The sequence below is a fragment of the Podarcis pityusensis genome, assembly GCF_964106645.2.
Source record: "Podarcis pityusensis genome assembly, chromosome: 14".
Lineage (NCBI taxonomy): Eukaryota > Metazoa > Chordata > Lepidosauria > Squamata > Lacertidae > Podarcis > Podarcis pityusensis.
Window position 1 is genome coordinate 15176904 of NC_138039.1, and position 21548 is coordinate 15198451.

At 46.0% G+C, this 21548-nt stretch overlaps 1 protein-coding gene across 1 annotated transcript in view; it reads left to right on the plus strand.

Annotated features, from left to right (window-relative positions):
* The window catches only part of LOC308463423 (uncharacterized protein), a 72922-nt gene that overhangs the window by 19094 nt on the left and 32280 nt on the right, over positions 1 to 21548 (plus strand). The window contains exons 13-31 of the mRNA XM_080981778.1: positions 603 to 783; positions 1718 to 1929; positions 2216 to 2404; positions 3576 to 3718; positions 4240 to 4402; positions 4573 to 4659; positions 5479 to 5613; positions 6692 to 6811; positions 7483 to 7575; positions 8167 to 8384; positions 9641 to 9837; positions 10460 to 10762; positions 12594 to 12814; positions 14017 to 14178; positions 14968 to 15045; positions 16881 to 17237; positions 18057 to 18413; positions 20526 to 20657; positions 21322 to 21471. Of these exons, the coding sequence (XP_080837904.1) occupies positions 603 to 783; positions 1718 to 1929; positions 2216 to 2404; positions 3576 to 3718; positions 4240 to 4402; positions 4573 to 4659; positions 5479 to 5613; positions 6692 to 6811; positions 7483 to 7575; positions 8167 to 8384; positions 9641 to 9837; positions 10460 to 10762; positions 12594 to 12814; positions 14017 to 14178; positions 14968 to 15045; positions 16881 to 17237; positions 18057 to 18413; positions 20526 to 20657; positions 21322 to 21471 (3498 nt within the window). The remainder of the gene's footprint in view (positions 1 to 602; positions 784 to 1717; positions 1930 to 2215; positions 2405 to 3575; positions 3719 to 4239; positions 4403 to 4572; positions 4660 to 5478; positions 5614 to 6691; positions 6812 to 7482; positions 7576 to 8166; positions 8385 to 9640; positions 9838 to 10459; positions 10763 to 12593; positions 12815 to 14016; positions 14179 to 14967; positions 15046 to 16880; positions 17238 to 18056; positions 18414 to 20525; positions 20658 to 21321; positions 21472 to 21548) is intronic.

Here is a 21548-nt window from a genome sequence, read left to right on the forward strand (position 1 = left end):
GTCGGGTCCCCTTAATACGATACGATCATCTTTATTGTCATTGTCCCATACAGAACAACGAAATTGAAAAAATCTACAGCAGACATTCAAAAACCAACAAGCCTGCTATCCCAGCTATCCCAGCCTGGTTAACCCCTAAAAACTCTGATACCCCATAATTGAATACAATATACTTACATAGAGACTACCTTACACTGCGTTTAAAACCAAAATTGCATTTGGATAGAAACTGTTTCTCAGGTGGCTAGTCCTAGTCTTTATAACCCTGTAAGGTAAAGGTAAAGGGACCCCTGACCATTAGGTCCAGTCGTGACCGACTCTGGGGTTGCAGTGCTCATCTCGCTTTATTGGCCAAGGGAGCCGGTGTACAGCTTCCGGGTCATGTGGCCAGCATGACTAAGCTGCTTCTGGCGAACCAGAGCAGCGCACGGAAACGCCGTTTACCTTCCCACTGGAGCGGTACCTATTGGTATACACAATAGCGGTACAATGCCACCCAGCTCACCGCTGTTGTGTATACCATGAGTACGCAGCTTCACTTTGAACTGCCGGTAGTCTCTCTTCTGTCGTATGAAATACAGCCCCCTTTTTTTGTCCCCCAGTTCACCATTCAAGTGCCCGAAAAGCAAGTGGATTACAGAACTCAGCTCCAGCACTCCTGTTCCATACAGAGTTCCACGGAAATAAGCACCCACTTCAAAGTGCACTATAACAACCGCATCCCTTTTGTGGTGGGGCTGCAGTGGAAAGAGACGTCAAGGCATTCTCTGAAGAAATGGGAAGGTATGCACAAACACACACACACACACACCCTACACAAGGCTTGTTTTCATATTTGGTTTTAATATTTGTAGTCTGCTTTTCCAACAACAGATGTTGGAATCGGCTCACGATAATAACAAAGGCATTGGCAAACATACTCTGCATGCTCTGAACAGAAAAACAGCCACTTCTGAACATTTTAAGAAAGGTGTATATTCTGTGTAGACACACACACACACACACACACACACACACACACAAAGAGAGAGGGAGAGAGAGTTGTTGGCATTCGTCTTCTCAAGAGACAATGGAGTGTGCCTAGAGGGGTGAAGTAAAAAAACTGCACTAGCAGCACCAAAGTGATCTCCCCAGGTCACAACTCCATGTCAGACAAGCCATGCTCATCTGCCCTACACCTGACATCCTATAAGATGTAAATTGTGGGGCAGGTAAAGGTGAGACCTGTTCAGAGGGGACTCAGCAACAGATACAGTGGTACCTCAGGTTACATACGCTTCAGGTTACATATGCTTCAAGTTACAGACTCCACTAACCCAGAAATAGTACCTCAGGTTAAGAACTTTACCTCAGGATGAGAACAGAAATCGCGTGGCGCCAGCAGGAGGCCCCATTAGCTAAAGTGGTGCTTCAGGTTAAGAACAGTTTCAGGTTAAGAACAGACCTCCAGAACGAATTAAGTTCTTAACCCAAGGTACCACTGTACAACTAAACATTTATTAAATGAGGAACGATTATTCTTTTTTTCAAAGGACAGGTAGTAAACTACCAGGGGAAATTGGCCATTTAGGTTTATGTTGCAGTTTTAGTTGGGCCTGAGTTAACTCCTGTTGATGTTACTTTCACACTGATAAGCATTTAGCGATGGCCTGATATCTAGACACATTTGATCAGAACTGAATAGCATTAACAGATGCAGCTTTCCGTTCTTTGTAAGGTACGTTCAACATGGACACACCCTGGCTGTACCTGTTTGCTGCTCACAAGCTACACCAGCCCCAGCATTCGGCTTATTTAGCAACCGTTGAATTAACCGCTGGGAAGGCCTTTGTGGTCAAGGGCCTGCTTGTGGAGGTCTTCTGCAAGGACAGAGATGACAAGAAGGAAGGGAGAATTCTGATCCACACGCCAACCGCCACCTACTTGCAGGTTAGTTCCCATGTCAACCCTGCCTTTGTCCTAATGCTTTTTCATCATCTGCTGATGTTTGTATTCCATGGCCATGAGAGGTTGGAAATGGGATTGTCCTAGCAGCAGTTTAGTTTATTTGGTCCATAGGTCATAAATATCAGATACGGTAGAATCATCGAATTGTAGAGTTAGAAGGGATCACGAGGGTCATCGAGACCAACTGCCTGCAATGCAGCAATCTGTTGTTTGTACTTTAGTAGAAGAAACCTTAGAAGAACCCAGAACCATCACTCTAAATTTTCAGGCATCTACAGTCAACTACTTTGCAAGTGGGTTTCTGCACAGCCAAAGTGAAGTGGTGTCTCTGTGGAACCAGCACATAAAGAATGAGATTCGCCTAGAAAATAACGAAAAGACAAAGTTTCTCCATTTCTGTATAAAGTCTGCAAAGCAAGAACTCAACATGACGATGGCTTACTTTCACCTGGAGGTGGTAAGATGGTCAGAGCTATAGGCTGTTTACTGTTATGGGGGCATTTTTGTCTAGGACAGGAATAAGAGACATGACAGATGGGCAAAAAATTATGTATGGTGTAGCTAAAGCTGTGGTTTGAAATTTGTCTTACTTTCCCATAAGGATGGGGGGGAAATGGGTTTCATTTCAATGTGAATCTACCATATTCACATTGCCCAAAGCAATGTGCAAAGCGAAACACAGCCATCCTTCAAAATTCACACATCTCTGAATTTTGTGATGTTCTCCAGTTAAATAATGTATATAAAAAGTGTGTATAGTTATTCATGTGAGCGAAAATAGCATTCAAATGCATTGTAAGGGACAGTTTGCATAACACAAAGGAGTGTATTTGGCAAAATTGCATACAAAGTTTATGTGTGAATAGAAATGCACACTAAAATGCAGGCGAATCCTAATTTGCTATGGGCGCTGAGAATTATTAGGAGACCCCTATTCCCCTCAGAGAGCTGTAATTCCACAGTTCCCTGGGAAGAGGAACTGACCGTTAAAGCACTCTAGAAATTCTAGGTCTGGGAGAACTCCTTAATAAACTACAGTTCCCAGGATTCTTTGGAGGAAACCATGGCTGTTTAAAGTGGTATCCTAGTGCCTTGCATGTGTAGTGCAGATGGGGACTCACTTGGATTATCCTGGTGGTCTGGATAGCTGACATCCTTAATCTGAGATCCAGAGGATGCCCTAACAACATATGTGGTTGCCATCTTTCTATCACGGGTGGGCTATCCTGTTTCGCTACCTGAAGCAAAATGGCAATGTGCCAGAACCCCAATCCTCTGTAGTTATTGTTTGTCACATGAGTTTGATGTACAGGGATCATTATGGATAGACGAGTGCTGTGTCATTATATTGTGTATATATATATGCTGTGTATCTGAAGAAGTGTGCTTGCACACGAAAGCTCATACCAAGAACTAACTTAGTTGGTCTTAAAGGTGCTACTGGAAGGATTTTTTTATTTTGATTATATTTTTTGTAATTGTATTCCTATGTTTAATTGCATGTTCAAAAACTTTGTGGGTTCAAAGTGGCATTTTACTGCCCACTTTTTGCAGCATTTTATGCATACTTTTCTCTCTTCCACCCGCCAATTCTGTGCCTGTGCCTGAATTTGATTTCTTGGTCACAGCCTAGGAAGGCAAACATTTCTGTGCAGGTTTTGTGGACGGATCGCAAGACCCCGCCACCGCTTGTGCTGCAGTTTGAGGCACAGATAGAAGAAGTCAAGAAGGAGAAAATGCTCTACCAAAAACGTGGGACTGTCCTGTTCAGGTACTCTAATTCCCACCCATCCTGCTCCATTCATATTCTCCATTTGGGTAAATAAAACAAAGAGATATTTCGCCTCTCTCAATCAACACAGTAAACGTCAATGCAAATATATACTTGCAAGGAATTGCTCCTTCAGTAAGACAGCACCTGCTCTCTGGAACTCCCTGCTCATTTATATTAGGCAGATGCTTTAAGTGTAATGTCTTTGGTGTCTACTAAGAGCTTTTTTCGTGTGGACAACCCTATCCTGACTTTCTTTGCCCTCTTCCCTTGCAATTCTAAACACTGGTTTAGAGGCAACCAGAAGGTTGTGCTACTGTTAAAATAATCCAGATTAGACAATGGTGCACTTTATTAACTGAACTAATGTGACATGATAATATATTTACTGGGAAGCACTGTAATATTTACATAGGGCGTTATTGCATTGTAGCAGCTTGAGCCGAAGGAAATTCAGGGTGAGGTTTCCCATCTTCTGTGTTTCAACTGAAAGTTCCTTACTTATTTTATTTACATCCCAGGCACCCGTTTAAACTGCCCATCCCGCAAAGCTTTCTCCTCCAAGAAACCTTCACTCTGAACAAAAAGGAGAAGCATTATTTCTTGGAAACAAAAGTTTTGATCAACGAGCTTGAAGAGTCTGTTCAAACTCTCACACTCAGCTACCAAGCTGAAAATCCGCATGTGAGTGAAATTTACGAAACCATCTGCCTGACCAGCCCACCCCCACCCCCACCCCCCATAACCTTTTCAATAGCAAAGCAGCCATGAAATAAGCTACGCATCTGTGTAAAGTTTTTTTGGTTTTGGTTTTGTTTTTTTGGTCTTCTTCCCAACCCTGCACCCATCTCCAGGTTTGTGCTGGATTGACGCATCCATACAACAGCAACTTCTTCCCCAAAAATATAGAAGTTTGCGCCATAACACGAAATCTCAGCTGTGTAAGTAAGTTTGATGAGACTGAGGGAATGATTCACTATGCATAAAGTCGCCTCAGGGGAGATTATGAAGACATTCTGGCTACAACCCTGGTTTTATGGCCATGTCCACACTGTACATTTAAAGCACTTATATACCACTTTAAGTGGATGCTGGTGGCGCTGTGGGTTAAAGCACAGAGCCTAGGACTTGCCAGTCAGAAGGCTGGCGGTTTGAATCCCCGCGACGGGGTGAGCTCCCGTTTCTCGGTCCCTGCTCCTGCCAACCTAGCAGTTCGAAAGCACGTCAAAGTGCAAGTAGATAAATAGGTACCGCTCCAGCAGGAAGGTAAACGGCATTTCCGTGCGCTGTTCTGGTTCGCCAGAAGTGGCTTAGTCATGCTGGCCACATGACCCGGAAGCTGTACGCCGGCTCCCTCGGCCAATAAAGCGAGATGAGCGCCGCAACCCCAGAGTCAGCCACGACTGGACCTAATGGTCAGGGGTCCCTTTACCTTTATACCACTTTAAAGAGTTGTGGTTTCCCCCAAAGAATCATGGGAACAGTAGTCTGTTAAGGGTGCTGAGAGTGGTTTGAAGACCTTCTCACCACCCCTCGCTCTACTAGCACAACTATCCAGAGAGCTCACAGGAAGTAGATGCTGCTGCTTCCTGTCCTCAATTTGGCCATTGCTCACTTGCTTGACAAATCCTGCTGCCAGCCCTCCTAACCAAAGTTATGGTCTCTGATGCATTAGATCTGTAGACAGTCTCTCCAGATTTAGACAAAGGTGCTGCTTTGCTGATCTGGCACATTTAAATACTCATTATATCAACCCACAGGTGAAACGGGAGATCGAAGTGACCCTAAAGGTCAACAGGAAAGAGGCTCTCAGCTTCCTGGGCAAATATCAGAACCAATCTAGCATGGCTGATTCCCAACACCTGGTACAAATGGATATGACACATGCATTCCAGGTACTTACCTTTTAGAGAAGAGGCACCACCTTCTCTTTGCCTGTCTCCATCCCACTTAACTTCTGAGGGTTTTGGCAAATAATGTATAGGTTGCTCGCTGTGTTTCATTTCTTTCTATTCTCATCAGGATACCTGGGGGTTTTTAAAAAATATATCCAGCTGTGGGCTTCTGTGGAAGGATGGACAGGATATAAATTTAAGAATTTAATTAAATTACAAAACCAGCTTATGCTTGCCAATCTAAAATCCAGATGTTTTGATCTACAGCTCTCTACAGCACCAGACTGGGGCTGATGGTGGCTTAGTCCAAACATCTGGAAGGCAATAGGTTGGCCAAAACTGCTATCATCCAGTCAACCACTAGCATATTGTATTATGTGCAACTACAGTGCGGAAGCAGATCTTGCAATCCCCGTTGCTCAGACCCCAGTGATATCCGTGGAGCTTCCATGAGCACAGAGGACCATAGGGTTGAGTCTGCATTATGACATGTCTATAGGGTGGCTGTGTGTCCTCCTTTACAGTGGTCAGGCCTCCATTTGAAGGGTTGTCTGGTTCAAGCCCAGTTTAACAATCAAGGAAACCTGAGAAGGGAGAGCAGGAGATGCTTTGAAGTCACCAATCCAAGAGTTAGCACTTGCACAGCAGTCTGAGCAAGGCTCGTCCAGTCACAATCTTCTCCGTTAGAGTGAGATGCATTTCTATTTAAATGATAGTGATTGGGTTGAAGCTGGTGCTTATCCTACTCAGAGTAGACCCATAGAAATTAATGGACCTAAGTTAGTAATGTTCAATAATGTGCTCTGAGAATTGAATACAGCCCATTTCTCTCAAACGAGCATCCATACATATGAATTAGCATATGCAAATTTTCATGTAACATCTCTTTATTGCAATGCATAAGTAGCCATGCTACTTGCCTGGCAACAAACTTTAACTTCTTTAATAACCACGGCTTCCAAATGGAGAACCTGGGGGAGACTATAATGTGGCCTGCAGTAAAGTCATGCAAGATGAGTCAGAACATCTTCTGTTAATCTGAAGAAAGGGATAACTTGTTGCGTTTCCTTCCTACTAGCTCAAGTTTCCACAGTCGGTTGCTATGAGGGGGGAGCTCTTTGCAAGAGAAGCTGGACTGGCTGATTTTGCATCCGGTGTGACAATAACAGCTACTATCGACCAACAGGATACTTCGCAGGTCAGGTTTCGTACTAGCCTTTTATGTAACTAAGAGGACCTCTAGACCAGACTTTCTCAGCCTTGGGTCCCTAGATGTTGTTTGACGACAACTCCTATCATTCCTAGCCAGCATAGGAAGTGGTCAGGGATGATGGGAGATGTGATTCAAAAACATCTGGGCACCCAATGTTGAGAAAGGCAACAAATCCACTTTTTAAAAAAATCACAGACACCAGGAAAGAGAGAGGAAAATGCACTGGAAAGTGTGGGACAAACAAATATTGGCAGAAACTGTCTCCAGGCAGACATTTTTCCAAGTCATTGCAATGTAGACATTTCTCCATTTTAACCTACCCTCTGTAATTATGATTGCAGCCAATACTATCCATGGTTGGAACCTTCTATTAACCCAAGGGCGAGGTTGGAACAGAAGCACGCATGTGCTGAAAGGGGGAGCAGCAATGTTGTCCAACGATGTCCATTGCCATGTCACATCATGCCCACTGGTGTCAATGAAATTTAGCATGATGTGCCAGTATATCAGTCAGAAAGCCACAACTCCATAACCCAACAGATACTGCAGCACGAAAGGAGCTTTAGAAAATAGGACGGAAGTGGTAGAAGTATAATCAAGAAAGCTAACATAATATTCCCTGTGTCTGAATGTACTCCCCTCTTCTGTATCAACAGTTTACAGCTTGGCTGAATGGAACCAAGACTGGGTTTGGAATTTATTCACAATTTTCTCACTTGAATCAATCAAACTTTCCTCCAAGTTTTCAGGTACCAAAATTCATATTCCCTGACAGCAGAGCAGCAATTTACATTAAGTCTTCTCCTCTCTTTCCCCCTATCTTTTGCTTTTTTGAAGTGATCCTGGAGTTGTCAGTCTTCAGGGTTTTCTCCAGCTCAGATTCTGATCTGGGGTGAAGACAAAGTAACAGAATCCTAAGAATCACAGAATGAGAGGGGCTTGGAGGCCATCTTGTCTCCCTTCCTGCTCAGGGCCAGCCTGCCCATGAGAAACTTATGTTCCATAGAAATCTACCCACCTGTAGTGTATGAATACTAGATCTCAACCTGCCCTCTGCATGAATGTTGGGTAAAATTGCAATAAAAATGTATGTATTGGGGGAAATTCACACTAAAATGCTGATGAATTTCATGAAGTGTTGTTATTTTTAAAAAATTGCAAGCTGATGTGAAAATGTGGAGAATGTAATGTAAGTTTGGAAAACAAGAGAAACTGAGGGAAACAAAAAAATGACAGATTTGGCTTTGAGATTTGGGGGGGGGAGTGCAGGACTTATCCTCGGTCGGGCTGCGCCCCAGTTGACCCATGGAGTGCTTGTTTTGTTTTTCCCCTGCACTTAGGCCCACGCCACCACAAACCGATACAGCAGGAATGGTCTCAATGGATCCTTTTGCCTTCACTCCGGCAGAAAGGACCTTGTGTTGCTGGAGGCGGACTTCAATGGTGAGATGAGGAAGGATGCCGGAAGCATCAGAGTGAGCGCTCTCCTAAGACAGGCAATTCTGACGCAGTTCAGATATTTGTGGCTGCAGTTCAATGGCAAGATGTCGCCAACCAGGTAAAGAAAGCAGCACTGGGGCTGTAGCCCAAACCTTTATTTTGTTGCCAAATATCATCACCAGTTATACAATAAATAAGGGGGCACAACTCAAAATATGGTTCAACGCAAACTACTAAGATAATCAGGTGTGATGTTCAATATATAACAGAACTATGGAGCCCCACTGGGAAATTAGACTGCTGTTCTGTTCCACCTGTTAAAGGCTAAGTCTTGGCACTCAGAATAGGTTCTATACCTGAGCTCAGATTATTCAGCTCTGAATCTGCTCTCTGGCCTGCCAGTAAGAGCTGGAAGGTTGATGGGGAACAGGACAAGGCCTCTTCTCTCGTGGCCCCACAGCTATGGAATGCCCAGCCCAAGACAGAGGACAGTACCTCTTTACATGGCTCATGGCTACAAGTTAAAACTATGGATTTTACTCCCACAAGAGGTAGTGAGGGCCAGTGGCATAGCATGGGGGTGACAGGGGTGCTTGCCCCAGATGCAAAATTTGTTAGGGGTGCAAAATTTCAACACCCGGGGCTACCTCAATACAGCTGCATGCTTCCGTCACTGGGATCCATTGAAAATGCCTTCCTTATGCAAACCAGGAAGTGGCCTCTCCAGACAACGCAACAGCTCTTTTCTTATCTCTGCGGCTATCATTTCCTGGGTGACGCCTTAGCCAGTTGAAAGCACATGCGTACTCTGTCCGTTTCCCTCCCGCCCGCCCCTCCGCCTGGCTCCAGGTGCTGGCAACCCACGTTACACCACTGGTGAGGGCCACCAACTTGGGTGGCTTAAAAATAGGCTTAGACAAATGCATGGAGGATTAAGTTGTTGGCGGCTACTGGCTCACAATGGCTATGCTGTACCTCCAGGGTTGGAGGTGGTAGCTCCTGGAATACCAGCTGCTGGGAATCACACATGGGGAGAGGGCTTTTGCGCTCAGGTCCTGCTTGCAGTGTTCTGTGGGCCTCTGGCTGGTCACTGTGAGAACAGGATGCTGAACTAAATGGGCCACTGGCCTGATCCAGCGGGCTCTTTCTATGTCATGATAAGCCAAGAACCTTGACTTATTAAACCAGTTTGCCAGTTGCATGCTTCTGCTGCATGTAATGCCAATGCCCTCCCGCCATCCATTTGCTTTTACAAAGGCCATAGATTCCCCATCCCTGTTGTAGGTAGCCATGGTTCAGCAGTGAAGATGACTGAGCTGTCATTCCCTGTCTATTTCTACTGACTGCTTGCATTGCCTTCCTTCTTGCCTCCAGAGCTATGCTGTCTTCTGCTGTGAAGCTGAATCACAATGCCTTTCACCTGGGCGTTGTGGGATCCAAGGAGCAGAAAGGGGGTCTGGTGCTGACCCTCCATGGCAGTCTCCGGCACAATGTTCTCAGCTTAAAGCATGTCATACCCCAGGACCTTTCCCTGGATGGCTCTCTCAGGCACAAAAACAACATCCGTGAAGGTATTGCTTTACTGCAAGGTTCAGAACAAGCATTCATCCTTCTTGAGCAGGTAGGGCATTGTCTGGCCTTGACTGAGGTCCAAGATAGGCTGCAGTCAGAGTCCTGTTCTGGTGCAGGCAAAGAGACCAATGGATGTCATCATCCAAGACAGGATGGGGAATCAGGTCACATTCTGGATCAAGTAGCCTTGGCCAGACTGTCTATGTGGCTGTAAGTATTCATTTTGGGAACAACAACAACAACAACAACAACAACAACAATTTATTATTTATACCCCGCCCATCTGGCTGGGTTTCCCCAGCCACTCTGAGCAGCTTCCAACAAAATATCAAAATACAGTAATGCATCAAACATTAAAAGCTTCCCTAAACAGGGCTGCCTTCAGATATCTTCTAAAAGTCTGGTGGTGGTTGTTCTCTTTGACATCTGGTGGGAGGGCGTTCCACAGGGCGGGTGCCACTACCGAGAAGGCCCTCTGCCTGGTTCCCTGTAATTTCGCTTCTTGCAGTGAGGGAACCACCAGAAGGCCCTCGGTGCTGGACCTTGGTGTCCAGGCAGAACAATGGGGGTGAAGACGCTCCTTCAGATATACTGGACCGAGGCCTTCCTTCTGTCTAACAGGCATCATGAACATCATGGTTAACCAGTCAGTGTTTGGAGCACACATCCGGAACAGAAATGTGTTTGGAAACGAGAGCTTTCATAACATCGCAGTGGCTGTGACTCAGAATGGTAGCTGGGCTTTCCCAAGAGAGGCAAAGCTCCGAGGGCAACTCGAGCTCAGAAGAGGAATTCAGAGGGGTTTGGCCAGTATCCAGGTGGACATGAGAGCTCTCCATCTTAATATCTCAAATATCATCATTCTGGAGCATCTTGGAGCCTCAGGGATGCCCGCCCACAACATCAGTAATTTCTATACCACAGGTATGAAATGCAACCCAATACTGGGCTGTTTCTTGGGATCAATAATGCCATTTGGAAAGAGTAGCTCCTTTTCTTTGAGAAGTACTCTGCGACTGCCTGCACTTCTACAAACAGCCTACTAAATTTCTATCTCCTTCCATTTGGGGCGCTTTTGTTTCTTAAGGGTTGTTGGGAATTATAACTCTATGAGGGGTAAACAAGAGTTCCCAGGATTCTTTGAGAGAAAGAATGAAACAACATCCCACTTTTCAGACACTGAATTTGAAGTGCAAGTGCCTGAATCTCTCATAAGGACCCACCTTTATGTTCAGTTTCCTTTAAAACAACTTTTTTTAAAAAAGCAAGTGTAGGGGAAATAGGCTGTTTCCATGTTTCCACAATGCCTGCTTTTTACATTATACCTTTGCTTTGATCCTTGCCTTTCAGTTCTAAGGTACAATTTAATTCACAGTGTGGGTTTGGAGAGGGGGGACTGACTCTTAAAAAACTCCAATAATTTCAGCTGGCTTGGAGCCATCTCAGTGAATAAAAATCCCAAACCTCAAAGCGGAGGGGAAATAATAGTTCTGAAGTCAGCTTTAAAGTACAGGTGTGTTTTTAGTTACAACTTCAAAGTACAGGCTCTACCCTTGAAGAGTCTTCTCTAGTTTTCCAGTGGCATAATGGCACTATTGAATATGAATGAGTGTTTAATTCCTTGCCAGCCACTCTCAAGGAGAATGAGCTTTCATGCTTCTGTTAACAGCATTTGGAGCAGATTCAAGAATGAATGGGGTTGACTTGCTTTGAGTTCTGCAAAGGAAATCTTTCCTTGCCATTCCCCCCCAAAAAGAAGCAGTAGCTTCTAGCAGGGCTGTGAATGGACATGCACAAACATTTGGATCCAATTTGTGGCCCAGATTTGTAAATCTGCATTGGACCCAATCCAGACCCATTCCAAGCTGCCCTGGGTCCGAATCCAGATTGTGATTGCGAAATTACAATTTTCCTGAAATCCTCTAGGCTTGCAGCACAAAACCAAAATAGCAATAGCTTACAGTGGTACCTCGGGTTAAGTACTTAATTCGTTCTGGAGGTCCGTTCTTAACCTGAAACTGTTCTTAACCTGAAGCACCACTTTAGCTAATGGGGCCTCCCGCTGCCACCGTGCCACTGGAGCACGATTTCTGTTCTCATCCTGAAGCAAAGTTCTTAACCCGAGGTAATATTTCTGGGTTAGCGGAGTCTGTAACCTGAAGCGTCTGTAACCTGAAGCGTATGTAACCCGAGGTGCCACTGTACTTGTTTTTCACATAGGGGCATGATGTCTAGGGCATGGTGGTAGCATTTTCAGAGTTCAAAGGCCAATTCCACCAAGGCAAAAACACTCAAGGAGAATGTGAAGCAGAGCTAGTAAAGGGTGTTAGCCTGAGGAGAGTCTGGAGGGCAGCATTTGAATTCCCCATATGATTCAGTATCCCTGCCCTGTTGGAACATGGCATGGCCCTTAGGGGAAATTGAGGTGGATGGCAGGAAACAGGCAGAAAGGGAATGGCAGACAAAGAGAGAAGAGGTATCTGACCCACTTTTGACTGGGGCCATGCTCACCTCTTGTTTTAGTCCTACCCCCACCAGCATGCTTCCTCTGACAGATCACCCCAAAGAAAATGTGGCCCTCAACAAGGAAAGGATTTCCCTCCCCTGAGCTTCTGAAGACTCAGAATGTGCCTTTGCAACTAATCCCCTATCGAAACCCCAAAGCAAGCTACCTGTTGGTCCTGACTCATGTCTGTATTTGTGTCTCTATGCACCTATTGCACTTTGCTTAATCTTTCTCTTTGGCTTCACACAGAAAGTAGCATCCTGGCCACATATGGCCACATCAGTACTAACCGCACAGTAACTCTGAAGCTGCAAGGCGGTAGCAGAAAGATGGCTGCTGCAGCAACTGGACCTGAGCAGCGGCCCTCGGAAACCCTTCAAGCCCAGATTATTGCAAATTTCAGCCACAACATTCCAGAGCTGAAGAACCATGGGATCCCTTTCAGCATAGAGTCTACCTGCCATTACCAAGTAAGGAGAACAATGCCGTTGACTGGGGGTTGGGAAAATAAGGTCAAAATATGGTCCTCCAGGTCTCTCTTTCTGGCCCTCAGGACCTTTTCTGGGCCATGCCCCTCCCCAGGCTGAATCTGCCCCATGCCCTCCTTGGGGGCTTTTGCCTGGCTGGAATGTGTCCCTGAAATGCCTTTTGTTTGCATGGCTAGAGGAGAGGGGTTGCTTATAAACCAAATGTTGCCTCAAAGACAGGAAGTCCCACCTCCTCACATCCTGCCTTTCTCTGATATATTGAGTGACTTCTTCTGGAGGGCTTCTAAACCTGTCCGGAGAACAGCGGCAATGAACTCCCCTTTCCCCCCCAGGGACTGGGCTTCTCCTTCTTCCCTTGCTATCTTTGGGTATTGGGGTGACCAATTTTTTGGAATATGAATTTTTGGAAATTCCCCATACACAATTGCTAGCTTAGCGCATGAAATATACTCGGAGTCGAGAGTGGATTTCATGCTCTTTATTCAGCTCATAGTGGTGAGGAGGAATGTCTGCTTTATTTACATTATTTACACAATGGGCCCCACGTGATTGGCTAATTCCGGGATTCTCCTGTAGGCCAATCAGGTTGCGGATTCAGTTCCGCCTGGAGCTGGATTGGGTGGCTCCTGTGGACCAATCAGACTGCTGCATTCTGAATCCTATTGTTCTAGGACCAATCAGGCTGCTGCAGTCTGAATCCTATTGTTCTAGGACCAATCAGACTACTGCATTTTGGATCCTATTCAACTCAGTACATAACAGCGCATAACTCGACGATTTTAGAACAGGGGTTCTAAAGTTTGTTTAGAATAGCCCAAGAGCCACATTCCCTTCTGGGGGTCACATTCCAGTGGTGGCTGGAGCCAGAGGCAAAAGCGGGTGGAGCCACCAATGTAAATATTACTTTGGTACAGTAGGCTACTTTCTTCAGGGACCCCTCTCCATCCTCCACCCAGGGAGGCAAGAGGCTTGATCAAAGTTCATGCACTCATTCCAGGCAGGCAAAAACACTTTGGGTACAAAGATGTGTAGTTTCTGTGACCATTTTTGGAATGCCGGCAGATGAAAGGCAGTTCACGGGGGGGGGGGGGGTGGCTGAAAGGCTAAGTATTGTCTAGCATAGTATTATTGCCCACTAAGATGCCTGATCCTTCTCTGCACATCAGCCTTTTCCCTCTGGTTAGAATTTCAGCGAGAAGATGGCAATGAGAGTGGCAGCCCAGGCTGGTGAAGAAGAATTCAAGATTGAATTGGAGAAGCAAGGCACCAATAGCACCTCAGGGTTTTCCCTTTTCCTTTACCATGATGTGGGACTCCTGATTCACACCATTCCACCATTAGTACGGGTTAGTTGACGACATTGCTGGTTTATTAAGTCTGCAAATGATACCAAAATAATGACTTCTTTTGCATTGTTTTGGCGTGTCCTTACACTGGAATGAACGTAAGATTTGTAAATGCGGGTGGTGCTGTGGTCTAAACCACAGAGCCTAGGGCTTGCCAATCAGAAGGTCGGTGGTTCGAATCCCCGCGACGGGGTGAGCTCCTGTTGCTCGGTCCCTGCTCCTGCCAACCTAGTAGTTCGAAAGCACTTCAAAGTGCAAGTAGATAAATAGGTACCACTCCAGCGGGAAGGTAAATGGCGTTTCCGTGCACTGCTCTGGTTTGCCAGAAGCGGCGTAGTCATGCCGGCCACATGACCTGGAAGCTCTCTGCAGACAAACGCTGGCTCCCTCGGCCAGTAAAGCGAGATGAGCGCCACAACCCCAGAGTCGTCCGCGACTGGACCTAATGGTCAGGGGTCCCTTTACATTGGAATGAACGTAAGATTTGTAAATGGTTCTGTAAGCTATGTGACTTAGGTTAAATAGCAGGCAGCAAGACAAATAATAGTATTAGGTGGACACCGAAGTCAAGCATTGTGAAATGTTGAGCTGCAGCAAAGAAAACAAAGTATCTCATTGCTGCAATTATATTTCATTTTAGCTTTGTGTGAGAGTGGGTGTGTTTACCAGGGATGGGCGGACCTGCCAATATCAGTTCTCTCGGTTTCTTATTTTTCCAACCTTAAATTCCATTCTCCACATTTCTGTAGCCATTAGATAATTTACTATTTTTTTACTGATATTCTGCAGGTCCAGTGTGACGGAGAATCCACATCTCACCAGCTTTCTGGCCATTGTCACGGAGAGGTTGCAAATCACTCAGTGGAGGTACAAGGTTCATTCTCAAAGCTTGGTCAACAGCATTGCACTCTCTGGAGGCTCAGCTGCAGGAAAGAGAGTCTGAGCATTGGGGGTTGTTTAAGGCATGGAGATCAATATGAATTGAACGGCCTCTGGGTGCAGACTTTCAAGTATCTCTGCTCATTCAACATCCCAGGGAGTTTACAGGTTAAAACACTTGTTAATCCAATGGGTAATAAGTGTATGACTGTGTTTAATCTCACCACAGATGGGTGGGGGGTTCGTTCTGAATTAGAAGTGACAGCAGAACCCCTGTTAAAGTGGCGTAGGTTTGTCTCCTTGGCGAACCCACACATCCCCAGTTTGATGCTCACAGCAGAGGTGAGAGGGGTCTACGGTACAAATAAATGCATTTATGAAGGCAGCATGAGATCTTCAAGCAACCGAGGGCTCGGGCTGCTTAAACTGAGAGCAAAATGTGAGGGCTCCTTCCTGGCTGCAGTGGGGTAGCACCCCAAAGTGTGGGGTTGCCCTAGAAGCCAAGGCAGCAGGAGGTTCTCTCTGGCAGTGACAGGTGAAACCCGAAAAATGTGCCTCATTTGTAAGCTAGACATGGAAAGCGGTCCAAACTGCCTTATCGCGAGCGGGCAATTCCTGCTGCAGAGCAGCCCGCCAGAGATCACTTGGGTGTGGTTACACCACTGGGAGGAGCAGGAACAGAGAGGAACGTCGGTGCCAGAAGAGGTGCAAATCAATGGGATTTTGGTGTTTGATGCGTTTTCCATAAGAGCCCAAATTAACTGCACTGTAGATGGGAAGCCAATGCAAATGGTAACAGTGGATGCTTGGGGACCCAGACTGGAGCTGGATTGGCTGCTCAGCCACCGTGTCCCAGCATGGACTAAGGCCAGCTTCCCAGCCAGGAACTGGTTACATGGAGTCTCCCAGTTGGAGAACAGAGCGGACCTGAGCTTGGAACTGATGAGTGGGCTGTGCAGGCTTTCAGGTGTGGGACGGTTCAGAAGGAGGCCTGGCGCAGCATGGAGCCTCGCCGTTCACAGCCATTGCCCCTCTTTCCAGGTAGAAAGAAGCATGTCCCGATCACAAGGACATCTTTTGCTTCTTCAGAGCTTCTGCTGGCCAGATCATGAAAGGCCTTTTTTGCTGGGCCTCTTCATCTGTACTGCATTCCTGCCTGTTCCACAGACGTCCCCCTCTCTAACCTCTATCCAGGCAAGCAAGAGGTGTGATCCAGGCAAAATCACTTATAATAGGAATCGACATCAGGGAGTGCTGGGGGCGAGGAAGTGCTGCCTGGAGGGAGTTTCTGTCGGAATCTCCACTCGGCCAAGCTGATAAAGCTCCATTTTCCGGCCGAGTCTCCGGAATCGCCTCCGACAAATAATTAATGACCTCGAGCCTTTGATGAGGCTCCAAGGCATGTTTCCATCCATTAAGCAGAGTTCCCAGCACAGGGAAGAGATGAGAGGTTTGGGCTACATTGTAAAGAGTTTTATTTCTAAGCTACGCAGTCAGAAAAGACATCCTCTCTCTATGGAAGCAGAGAGCAACTGAACAAAGGAAACAGGAAACTACTAACGTCACATCCATCTCTAGTCTCCCGTGAGACTTCCAATAGTATGGAATCCCAGGAATGTAAACAGAGTCCTGGGACTCCAAGCAGCTGCTCAGTGGCAAACAGAAACTAACAGTTTCAAGGGCCGTATCAATGGGCATGGGGGGGCCGGATTTCATCCCCACTTTTAGAACGTGCATGGCAGAAGACAACAGCGCATCTTTCCAGATCAGCATGCCGCCCGCTGTTTGTGGCGAGCCGACAGCCTTGTTCTTCTCTGTTTTAGGCACCGGCGAGAGTTTTGCTCAGCGGGTCAGTGGGGACTGCCAACTGTACAGCCGACGTGGTTGGAGAGGTCATTTCCAACGCCACCTTTGCTCAGTTCCGTATCCACGCTGCCTGCAACCCTCAGCACAGTTTGGAAATCGGCCTCAGGCACGCCTGGCCTTACCTCAGCTCTCTGGGTCTTTCCCAGGAGAACAGGATAAAAGCAGCTGCTGTGAAAGGGGACGAGTACAAAGGCCTTCTGGAGGCCACTCTTGGGAAATGCAAGTTAACAGGCAATGGAGAAGTGAATACAGAGGGTGAAGTCACAGCCGCAGAATGGAAAGTTATTCTTCTAAATAAATGTGACCTTCTGGAGGTGATTATTTACTATCGCCACCCCAACTGATGGGTTGGAGCATATTTTATAGAGTTGGGGTCACCAGCAGGCCCCTCATGGTGCCCTTGAGGTCTTCCCTTCATGCCCATGAGGTCTTTGAACCCCACCCACACCTGCTTAGCTCTCTCACTGCCCCTTTTGTCATGGGGTGTTGAGATTGGTTACCTTTTTCTCCCTTGAAAAAGTACAGAGTTGAAGGAGGAAGTTGGAAGAGTTACCGTATTTTTTGCTCTATAAGACTCACTTTTCCCCTCCTAGAACGTAAGGGGAAATGTGTGTGCGTCTTATGGAGCGAATGCAGGCTGCGCAGCTATTCCAGAAGCCAGAACAGCAAGAGGGATTGCTGCTTTCACTGCGCAGCGATCCCTCTTGCTGTTCTGGCTTCTGAGATTCAGAATATTTTTTTTCTTGTTTTCCTCCTCCAAAAATTAGGTGCGTCTTGTGGTCTGGTGCATCTTATAGAGCGAAAAATACAGTATACCCTTTCCCACTTCCTCTTTCAGCTTTGTGTTCTTTTCAAGGCTCGGACTAATTCTTCTGGAGCCAACTTTTACCAGATCCTTTGGAAGAGCAAAGTGTTTGCATCCATGTACAGTTTCTCTCTTTCTATCTCCTGATTGTGGGGAGGGCGAGGCTGATCTGGGAGAGGGGCAAAAAGTGAGAGTGGCACCCACAGTACTCCCTCAAATATCCGAAAGTCCCCAGGGGTGTAAAAGGTTGGCAACTCGTGCTCTGGATAATAGATTCTACATAGGTTAAGACTAAACTGAGCTCTCCCCTGTCTTTTCTCTTTCCTAGAAAATGGAGTTACCCCAGAAACTAGTCTCCAGGGGTTCGTTCCTCATGAACATCTACAATGTCAGTTTAGCAACACACTTCTGGTGTGATGGCAAAACAGCTGATGTGCAGCTGGAGGTGTCTTCTGTAGACAAATATACTGTGCAAGGATCGCTGGGTCACTCTTTCCCCTACCTCTACGATCTAGGGCTGCCTCCGGACAACTCACTCTACCTCTCCGTAACAAATGGCTCCGTCCTCAACGGTCTTCTGTTGCTGCACAACGGAAACTGCAAGCTTGAAGCACAAGGAGAAATCAGACCCCGAAACCAGACTGAATGGTTCCTGGAGATGGAAACAGATTGTACAGTTTTGCAGGTCGTACCTGGTTCCTTTCTGGTTCTAAAGCAAAATATGGCACTCTAGAAACTGGCTTGATTATTTTTCAGATCATCAATCTGATCTTTAAAAAAAGAGAGAGCTGTCTTACACCTAAAGGCAGACTCAACGGCACAAGTGTTGGTCTTTATTTACATTTATATTACAAATATTGCATTAGGCCAGCCTTTCTCCACCTGTGGGTCCCCAGATGTTGTTGAACTACAGCTCCCCTCACCCCTAGCTAGCAAGGCCAGAGCTCAGGGATGATGGGAGTTGTAGTCCAACAACATCTGGAGACCCACAGGTTGAGAACCACTGCATTATGCCATCCCTGAAGAAGCACAGTGGATGGTGATGTGAGACAGGAGATTGCCAGGGATGGTACCAGTGCAGGAGGTTGGCCCATTCAGGCCCCAATAACCTCAGTCTGACCTCAGCCAGGACCCACCTGCCTGCCTTCTTGACAACCAGTCAGGGGATGGGTGTGCCTGCCACTGGCTTTGAAATGAAGCAAATACCATTATAAAGTTATGAATTGTGTATAAAAGCCCAACTTTTATTGAACAATGAAAGGAAGAGGAGGAGGAAAAGGTCTTGCCTGTGTACAGATGCTAGCAGATTAAATCACATTTTGAATCTTGATTGATGGTTGTATTTCGGATATATATATATATATATCGAAAGCATGAATTTGATAGATTTGGCTTTAAATGCAAATAGGGTAACATCTTTCTCCTAGCCCTAGCCACTTCTCCGATCAAACTTACCCCCTTTAAAGCTGCAGCTTTTAAGTTTGTTTTTTAAGAGTCTCATGGCAGCTCACCTGCATAATCACTGTTAGATTAAAAAAAATCTGTGAGAAATTTGGCCAGAGGGACAGAGTTACAATCTGTTGATCCCTGCGTTTGAAATGAAATCATTTTTGTTTCTCAAGACGTACCCAGGAAGAAGAACGTTTGACACACTGATACAGTAGCCTCCAAATGGGTTTTACAGGCTGTGAAATGCGTTTTGCATCTCACCGTTGACTGGATCCGTTCAGACAGATGGGTGCCAGGGAGCGCCCTTACTTTGAAGTGAGGATCAAGCGCCAGGCTAAGGTCACTTTAGAAACTGAAGTGCCACATGGTCTGTCACCCCAAGAGGGATCCCAGAAGAAAATGAGCTGTCGGTAAATTGTGGGAAAACAGATCAGGCATGACATTAGCTTAGACCTTGAGTCAAACCCTCGTCAACTCCAAACCAATTTGGCCTTTCATGCAGAAAACCAATTCCAACAGCAAGGATCAGTAGAGAACAACTGCAAAGCAATACAGGTACTGCCTGCCGTGGAAAAGGACGTCCCCTTTTGACAAGATGCTCCATTTCATTATGATGCAGGTGCTCCATCTGTAGACACACACAATGAAAAACAGAACAAATCCAAGCCGTAATCCCTAAAGACCTTTCTAAAGACGAAGAGGACATGTTGCCAGATTCCAAACCTGGAAGATCCAGATTAGGTCTTTTGCATGAATCTGGAAGCTGACTTATATGAGGTCAGCCTGTTTGTTCATCTTCTCCAGGACTGGCAGCAGTTCTCTGGGGTCCTAGGAAGAGGTCTTTCCCAGGTCTTTCTGAGCATTCTCTTAGCGTTACCTGGAGATGCCAGAGATTGAACCTGTGACCTTCTACATGCAAAGCAGATGATCTGCCACTGAGCTGTAACCCTTCCTCGGGACATAAGAAGCTGCCTTATATTACCAGACCATTGGTCTATCTAGCTCTGTACATTGACGGGGAGTTTCAGGGTTTCAGACAGGGGGTTCTCCCAACCCTACCTGGAGATGTCAAGGACGGGCGGTAGGTGATTCTTATCACTGAGCCTTGGCTCTTCCCCCTCTTTAGAGAAGTGGAAGGCACAATCCAGCCAATGATGACACAGTGCACAGTTCCACTTTGAATCGCTTACACATAAATTCCATGCCGTTGGAGATTTAGGAGGAAGAGTAGTTGGCTTCCATCTTCTTGTGGAGTAAAACTCCATGAACCAGCTTCAGGCCATGTTAAGACACTGTTATTAAACCCCCTTTTTTATGAAGCTAACTTGAATATTTTATTTCATGGCAGGATCTTGGAGTCCCGGTGAAAATAGATGGGTCAGGGCATATTTTAATCAACAAAACGTACCTGGATTCTCAAGCATTGTTTACTGCAGGTGAAAATAGTTTACATGGATTCCTCGTTTTAAAAGCAATGGCTGTAAGTAATCAAGCTGACATGTTAAGTGATTGTTTTTCTATTTGCTGTACCTCCCCAGACACTTACTAAGCTAAAAAGGTGCAAGGCAGGTGAGAAACGAACCAAAGACTCAGTTACATTAGTCAAAATACAGTGTTATAAATGTGACACCAGAGCTGAAGTCACAACTCAGTGATATTTTCAATTGTGAGTTTTACAATGGTTTTTTGCAGTGTTTTCGGAGTGTTGTTGTTGTTTTTTTAGCTGTGTAGATCTAGCTGAAACTTTGGTGGGGATAGATCCATGGCTCATTTGCTTATCTGTGCGACGGCTTGTAGTTTGTTGAACAAGCCATGGTTAAAACAAACTATGTCTTAGCATCATGTGCAAGTAAAGCCAATGGGGAGCTTCAGATGGTTACAAAAGGGGCATCCACAGTAGACTACACCCACCTGAAAGGAGGTGGGGGGAAGAAACCTGGAAGGGAGAGGGAAATGGCATGGAATATCTTGGAAAGTGATATGGCTGGCAGGTTGGAACCTGGAATGGGAGCCCTCCATGCTGCAACATTTTACTGCAGGCCTCCTGTGTCTCTTCACTGTGGCCAGTCCCATGCCCAGGACAGTAGGCAAACGGGCCTTTCCCACACTCCTCACCTGATCTTCTTTGATACAAATTCTCACAGACCAGACAAGAGCTGCATGCGTTGCTGACCCATAATATCAAAAGGAGCCTTCGTTTAGGCATACCTGCCAGGACGGTAGTGGATTTAATTTCAGAAAAGAATGGCACCATTTGTAAGAGGTGGCTTCAGTTCAGCGTGGATGACAAGCAGGTAACCGCACCTCCCTTTTAGTAGCGTATATCCAAATAATGTGTGCAATAATAATAATAATTAAAATTTATATACTG